This window comes from Aythya ferina (assembly GCF_964211825.1).
Source record: "Aythya ferina genome assembly, chromosome: 1".
Taxonomy (NCBI): domain Eukaryota; kingdom Metazoa; phylum Chordata; class Aves; order Anseriformes; family Anatidae; genus Aythya; species Aythya ferina.
The window spans coordinates 125,059,144-125,067,653 of NC_140296.1; the positions used below are offsets into that span (position 1 = coordinate 125,059,144).

Consider the following 8,510-nt stretch of genomic DNA (forward strand, 5'->3'; position numbering starts at 1 on the left):
GGAATAGAACTGCCTGTCATTCATGTAGGAGGGCAGAGACAGTGGTGAAGAGAAAAGACCTCTGTGTTATAAAGTATATAAGGAAGTCCGTCTTGTGGAAGAGAAGAGATTATGATTATTAAATGCTGAAAGAAAATATTGGCTCTAGGGAACACTCACAACAAAAGGGACTCCAGACTGGGTGAGAAACCCAGTCAGCCCAGACAGAACAGGGCACATCATCAAGAAGAAGAAGTCTATATTTTCTTATCTTCTAACCCTGAGAAGGTATGTTGTCGCTGAAGTGATCAGCTCCAAATGAAAATAAGGGAAACACATTTTCTCTCCACTCCTTTGTCTTGTGTTTAGTAGAATACTCTTTAAGTCCTAGCACCTGGAGTGCAGGGGGCCCCAGCTGGTCTGCAGTGATTGAGTCAGCAGCCTTGAGATCTCTTGTTCTCTGTCAAGAGCTCCTACTTACATTCAGTGTCACGAAAGCTTTATAGGCAGGCTGTTTAGAATAGCTATTGTGCGTACGTTTTATGCTCCAGAGCAGAGATTTTATTCCTAGCTTTGCACCCTAGGTTATATAACTGTAGAAGTTTTCATTATTTGTCTGAGTTCCCAGATGTTTTGAATTGTGCAAAGGTGTGTAGGCTTATCAGATTCACTTCCTCAACTTTATTGATAATTTATTTCTGGAGATGTCTTCGTTTCAGGAAAATCCCTCTCTCCATCTAGTATTTTTTTTTTTCCATCAACTTCATTTTTTTTCTATTTACTCTTAATGGCATTGGAGTATTTCATGTAATTTCTAACTTCTTTCATATTTAAATATTGATATATTTTTGATGTGAGAAGTCTTCAAGGAATCTGGTCTTATTAGTGATTTACAGTAAAGTGTAGAAAGAATCAGAATTATTCCTTGTAATAAATATTGCTTTACATGCTGTGCACATGAGCAATGAACACTACTCACCCGTGACCATTATATGTAATTTATTACTATATTGCTCTCTATGTCCTTATATTTAATAGATCTTTTCAACATCAGGAGGTTTGCTACACTCCATATTTCTAGGAACTTTCTATTCTTCTTGTGACAAGCATTCCCTCCAAGTCCAGGATATTAGCTTTGTATTAAAATAAATAAATAAATTGTTATACAAAGTATGTTGCCATGGACATCTTTGGGCTTGTGTTTGGAAGTGTGTTTATGTTACTCTGATGCCACAAGCCTGAGACAGGCAAAAAGATATAAGTAGACAAAATATCATCTCAGATTTTGCAATCCTCGTGTTTAGTCATTGACCTCTTCTATCTGAAACTCCATTTCACTAGGAACTTTGAGACAAATCCACCATGGGGAAGTCAGGAGTCAGTCAGTGAACACCTGAAATCTCCTTTAGTTGGAGTCAGATTGTAGAGCAGAAGCTCCAGCCCACTGTCTGCTTGTCCTTTTATATCCCTAGCACAGATGTAGAGAACTGCAATATTGGTGTGAGCAGAAGACAAATGGGTCTGCCTGGGAGTGGAAGCTCCTGAAGGAGCAGCAGCAGAATGTCTGAAAGAAGGGCACCTAGGTATTGATAGCAGCTAGATTAGTAGGCCATCAAGGTCACGGTCATAAACCTAAGAACAATTTGGAAGAAGTGATGAATACCTAACAGCTGATATTCTTTACCATCAGTTTCATGGCAAAGAATCCTGAGCAGACTATTTGGGCACAAGTACCTTGGTGGTTGTTAGAATAAGCGTGTGAAAGTGTGTGAATATGACCAAGTGAAATGAGTTTTGTTTTAAAACAAGATCACTTTTCTCCCCACAAAGTCTCACAACGAGCTTTACTACACTGGTTCTACACTATTGCAACATTTTTTCCTTCATGGAGTTGATTGCCAGGCATCAGGTGAAATTCAATTATCTCCCTTCTGTTTCTCTCCCTGTAGATGCCATGTGAAGGCTGCATGGAGAGGGACAATGAGAGCACTGATGCAACCATGGAGTTCCTCCTGCTTGGCTTCTCTGAGCTGTTCTGTCTGCGGGTCTTCCTCTTCCTTATCTTTTTAATTGTCCATTTGGTCACACTGGCAGGGAATGTGATGATCTTTGTAGCAGTGGTTATGGAGCCTTCCCGCCCTCCCATGCTTTTCTTCCTCTGTCAGCTCTCTGTCATTGAACTCTGCTATACCTTAGTCATTGTCCCGAAGGCACTCCTCAGCCTGATAGTAGTGGATGGCAGCACCATTTCTTTCATTGGCTGTGCTGCACAGATGCACTTTTTTGTGGCACTTGGTGGGGCTGAATGCTTCCTCCTGGTAGCCATGTCGTATGACCGCTACGTTGCCATCTGCCAGCCACTTCATTACATAGCAGTGATGAATGAGGGGCTCTGCTTCAGGCTGGCTGTGGCATGTTGCCTGGGAAGCTTTGCTGTTGCCCTGGGGTTGACAGTGGCTGTTTTCCGCTTACCTTTCTGTCAGTCACATCAAATCAACCACTTCTTCTGTGATGTCCCTGCTGTGCTGCACCTGGCCTGCACTCAGAGTTACACCCCTGAGCTGCCTCTGCTTGCTGCCTGTGTGCTTCTCCTACTGCTTCCCTTTCTCCTAATCCTGACTTCTTATGTTTGTATTGCTGCTGCTTTGCTACATGTCACCTCCTCCCTGGGAAGGAGTAAGGCCTTTTCCACCTGCTTTTCTCACTTGGCCATCACCTTGCTGCACTATGGATGTGCCACCTTCATATACATTCGTCCTAAATCCAGTTACTCACCAGCTCAAGACAAGATGGTTTCTCTGGTCTACACCAACATTACTCCATTGCTATATCCCCTTATTTATAGCCTGAGGAACAAGGAAATCAGAGGGGCTCTGAGGAAAATGTTTAGGAGGAAGAGAGGAGCTCAGCTGAACTCGGATACTGTCAGGGCTCTGACAGGTGTGTGGTAAATTTTATTAGAATAAACATGCTTGTTGGAAACACAGCCCCATAACCAGGTTAGGACCAGATTCTCTATAGATGTCACTACAACAAATATCCAGGCAGAATTCAACATGCATTGATACATTTATGACAAAATGACTTCTCTGCTTCTAAAAAAAAGTCTCTACCTACCTACAGGGAAATTCTACCAATTTGTAAGGAAGAAGAACTTTCATCAGTTTTTGGTCTGACTTTTGTGATCACATATATGTGCCCATGCACACATTTACAGTCATATCAGCGCACTCAAAACATCAACACAAAATTATTTACAGCTGCTGTATTCTTTTCATTATTTTTCTTTCAAGATGAAAGTAGAAACTGGAAACTCAATAAATACTTTTAGACTGGTAAGTCTTCCAGCACAAAAACAAAAGAAAACAAAACAAAAACAAACAAAAAACACAAAACAAAACAAAAAACCTGAAGGCCATTATTAGAAGGTTACAAAAAGAAAGCCACTGCTTTGAATGAAATAGAAATTAAACTATGGTTTCTCCAAATTTATTGAAAGACTGCACTTATAACGTTCCATCACATGAAGGAAAGATCATCAGTGTAAACTCATCTTACTTTGAATTATTTTAGATAATGAAAATGAAAGTGCCATGGATTTGATGAGTATGACTTTCCTATGCCCATTTAACAGGAAAGATCTTTCCTTTTACAGGAAGATACTTTAGGTTTGTGTTGTTCCTATGTAAACACAAAGGCTCATATACCAATATTATATGACGTCTATCAGGAAAGGCTGTACCATATAAATAAGGATGCCTGAGGAGTGTCAAAATCTATCAGCATTAAGTCTAATAATACCATTGCTGCAAGTATTGTCATTTATTTAATAAAACTAGTGAGAGTTCCAGCATATGCTGGACTGCAGCAGACATAAGAGTCTGAAATGTGCACAGCAGTGTTATTTTGTGTGTTTCCTACATGTAGACAGGACAGGATGATTCAGGCAAATTAGGACAAAATCAGTTTTGGACAGGAAGAGGGGTGAAAAATCAGCTTCATTATTTTATTTAATACTTCAATTTGCATCATGTTTTAAAGCACCAAACAGACTCTATGATTCAGATCTCACCTCTTGCATGTAAGATTGCTGAGGAGAAAAAAAAAAAAAGAAAAAAAAAAAAAAGAAAAAAGGCTTGCTTTTGTTTATCTGTCTAATCCAAAGGTAATTCAGCAGCCAATTGCCCTGAAATCTCCCTGTTGTCAAATTGAGGGAGCAGAATGATATTTCCTTTCTCTGAGCTACGGTCATAAAAATTATGATAAGTGGACTTGACTAACATAAAACCTGCACTGTAATGGAATAAATTAACTTGGAGCTATCTAACAAAAGAGAAATGTGAAATTTAAAACTCAAGTTAAAAGCTGTCTTTAAATAGACAGTCTAGTCAGGCTAAAATATTAACAAAATGTTGACTCTCATGTCAATGAATACCTAGTTACTCCTGTGAGCAAAGTTTCAGCAGCATTATTTAAAATGATCAAAGTATTAGTGAAAAATTTATCACCTTCTAGGTCTTTCAAAAATGAGAAGGGGAGGATCTCAATAAAAGCACAGTATTACTCAATAAAGAAGTACTTTATAAATACATTACAAAAGTGCTTTGAATCAAATGATAGAATCATAAAGTTTGGAAAAGACCTTTCAGATCATCTGGTCCAACCATCCTCCTACTACAACACTATTAAAGGATTTAAAGACAGTAAATAATTGTAATGAGCATGAGACAAAACTGAAGCCTTAAATTCAAATTCTGTCATGTCAAATCAAGCTTTGAAGTTAATTCGGCTGTAAGCAGTGGGGTGGACTAGAGACCTCCAGAGGTCCCTTCTGAGATTAGTAAGATTCTATGGCAGAGGTTTCTACCCTGCTTTTTAGGAGGTATTGATATGCTTGTGTACCTGGCAATAAAACTAAAGAGATGAAACACACTACAGTTAAAATGTTAAGAACATTGGTAGAGGCCCTCACATATTTCTGGCAGTTGTAGGGATGGAATAACAGCGATATAAATGTCGTCTGCTTCTAGTTATGAGAAGATAGCAGGACTGTGTCTTAAGCTAGAATTACTCCTTGTGGACAGTTATTGATCAGGGGCACTTCAGCAGACCTGTCCTTACTGTAAGGATATGGATGGTGCCTTTAGGAGGGATAACATGACTGAAACAGCACCCATGCTAGACTCTCACCTCTGTAATTTTGAGATATATGTCAGAACCACAATAAACAGTAGAGAATTCCTGTGAAGACAATGTCTTTACCTAGTGTCCTTGCAGATGAATAGAATGAGGAGATATTTCAGAACCCAAGACTATGCCCCATCCTACCCCCACCAGTATGCCCACACAGATTCACAGCACCCTCAACCCCTCTTCAGTGCTCAGCTGTGTTGAATGCTGGGCTTTCCTGTATGGACCTGTAGAAAGGACTCAAGAATGAGAGTGGTAGGAGGGAAGCTTACGATGTAAGAACAGCAAGAATGTATATGAGACATCAGAATCACTTTCTCTTTAAATGTTGTTTTTCAGATGCCAGGAGCTACCTGATGTCCCTTCCACACCCCTCTCCCTCCACCAATGTTAGAAATGTCTGTTTCAGTCCTGTTGACCCACAACACTGTATGCTGAGAGCTTGAGAGTGCCCAAGTGAAGTAAGACAGCAAAAACCTTGAGCTAGAGCAGAGTACAGAAAGAAAATGAGGATTTTAAAGTCCTTTTCAGAACTTCACAGGGAATAACAGGATCCAATCAGGCAGTGCAGAGTTAGATAAATGCGTATTTATCTAAGTTTCCCTTCATGGTTTTCATGACCATAAAATCAGTATTCAATCTTGCAGTTAATTTTGTCAAGGCTGCCATGAGCAAAGCATTGGATGAGTACAAAGATCTCATTAGTAGTTGAGCACCAGAGCTCAGCCTTTAAGCTCTTAACCTTTAAGGCTCGTAAAATTGTCCATGTGCTCAAAACTTAAAAGGGTTTGGATGTGATGGCAGAGATGTTCAGTAACACTTGAAGTATTTGAGGCCCAGTACCTTCAATGGTGCATACAAAAGAGGTACTTTCACTTACATCTAAGAAAGTACTTCAGACATGTTTGTGTTTGTTTTTTTATTTCACTGTCATGCTTTACTGACAACACAAGTAAGACATCCGGGGAGGTCCCAGATGACTAGAGACTTGCTAATGTGATGTCCATTTATAAGAAGGGTAGTAAGGAGGACCAAGGGTACTACAGGCCTATCAGCCTAACCTTGGTGCGAGGAAAGGTGATGGAACAGAATTCATCTTGAATGTAATCATGCAGTGTATGTGGGACAGGCGGGGGATCAGGCCCAATGAACATGGGTTCAGGAAAAGCAAGTCCTACCTGACCAACCTTATCTCCTTCTATGACTGGGTGACCCACATGGTGGATGACAGAAAGGCTGTTGACATATTCTACCTAGACTTCAGCAAGGCCTTTAACATGGTCTCCCACAGTATTTTACTGGAGAAGCTGGCAGCCCATGGTTTGGACAGGTATACTCTTCACTGGGTTAAAAACTGTCTGGATGGCTGGGCCCAGAGAGTAGTGGGAAACTGAATGAAATCCAGCTGGCGACCGGTCACCGGTGGTGTTCCCCAGGAGTTGGGGCTGAGGCCCATCCTCTTTAATATCTTCATTGATGATCTGAATGAGGGAATTGAGTGCACTTAAGTTTGCAGATGACACCAAGCTAGGGGGAAGTGATGATCTGCCAGAGGATAGAAAGGCCCTGCAGAGGGACCTGGACAGGATGGGTTGATGGGCAGAGGACAATGGGATGAGGTTCAACATGGCTAAGTGCTGGATCCTGCACTTTGGCCACAGCAACCCCATGCAATGCTACAGGGTTGGGGCAGAGTGGCTGGAAAGCTGTCCAGAGGAAAAGGACCTGGGGGTGCTGGTTGATGCTCACCTGAACATGAGCTGACAGTATGCCCAGGTGGCCAAGAAGGCCATCAGCATCTTGGCTTTTATGAGGAATAGTGTGGACCAGGGAGGTGATCATCCCCTTGTACTCAGCTCTGGTGAGGCCGCACCTTGAATACTGTGTTCAGTTTTGGGCCACTCACTACAAGAAGGACATCGAGGCCCTGGAGCATGTCCAGAGAAGGGCTATGAAGGTGGTGAAGGGCTTGGAACACAAGTCCTGTGAGGAGTGGCTGAGGGAACTGGGGTTGTTTAGTCTGGGGAAGAGGAGGCTCAGGGGAGACCTTATTGCTCTCTACAGCTACCTGAAAGGAAGTTGTGGGGAGTTGGGGATTAGCCTCTTCTCACAGATAACTAGCAATAGGAAAAGAGGGAATGGCCTCAAATTGCACCAGGGGAGATTTAGGTTGGAAATTAGGAGAAATTTCTTTTCAGAAAGAGTGGTTAGGCATTGCAATGAGTTGCCCAGGGAGGTGGTGGAGTCACCATCCCTGGGGGTGTTTAAGGAAAGGTTGGACATAGTGCTTAGGGACATGGTTTAGTGGATGACATTGAGTGTAGGTGATAGGAGGGTGATGGTTGGACCAGATGATCTTGAAGATCTTTTCCAACCTTAATTATTGTGTGATTCTATGATAGATTTGATTTCTTAAAAATTGTTCCTCTAAATATTCAGTCTCCTAGAAATATTAAATGTACTTGGATTAAAAAATATTTAATTATTTTACTAGAAGTCTAACTATCAAAAGTTTACTGTAGAAATGTGTTTCTGTTATGGGCTAGGGAAGTTGAAATTTTGCTGGAAATCCAATTCTAGGAACATGGAATAATTTTCAGCATAATCACCTCCCCTGGACAAGACATGTTTTCACAGCTTATCCATCTTGGCTTACATGGGAATTGAGTCCACCAGCCTCCCTTCATTTGTATTCTTTAAAAGCTTAGCAAACTGAAGATAATCCTATGGTTACCCAAACAACTTCCCTTGTCCTTTGATCTGAAGCAGGAGGAAAATATCAAGGTGAAATTAATACAGGTATTTGCAACAACAGAGTTGCAGCCAAAGTAAATGAATGCGTGGATAGTATTAAACCCAGAAATGGACTCTAATGCCATGAAGGTGAAGGGCTGTCAAAAATGATGATTTTATGTATTGAGAAATGACCCGTTTTCCTTATGTTTATCATTCAGCGTGCCAAGGGTGATAGTCATATTGAATTTACTATGACAAAATATAGAATGCTACAGAAGTATCTCTTGCACATATTTATAGACCTATAAAATAACAGATGAACCCTGCCTGAGATTGCTTTGTTCTATTGTATGAAATTATTTACCCAGCATACAAAATCTGATAGAATCTTATATCAAAAATAAAGTCTACATTCCTATAAACAGGCAAATAAGTAATAAAAATGCATAAGTAATCTGACCTCCTCTGCAAAAAAAAAAATATATATATATAGAGAGAGATATACATATTTAGAATCTAAAAGGTTTTTATTTTCCAGCCATGTGATTGTGTAGGCCTTATGTTCCCTTTTGTGGACTACCTCAGGAAGCAATCAGGAATACAGG

General features: G+C 40.6%; 1 protein-coding gene across 1 annotated transcript; it reads left to right on the forward strand.

Moving 5' to 3' along the window:
- Positions 1 to 1,928: 1,928 nt before the first annotated feature.
- On the forward strand, positions 1,929 to 2,940 carry LOC311439438 (olfactory receptor 10AC1-like; the record flags this gene model as incomplete). The annotated part of the gene is given in 2 exon segments (XM_084525106.1): positions 1,929 to 2,917; positions 2,919 to 2,940. Coding segments are annotated over 2 exon segments (1,011 nt in total).
- Between the last annotated feature and the right edge of the window lie 5,570 nt (positions 2,941 to 8,510).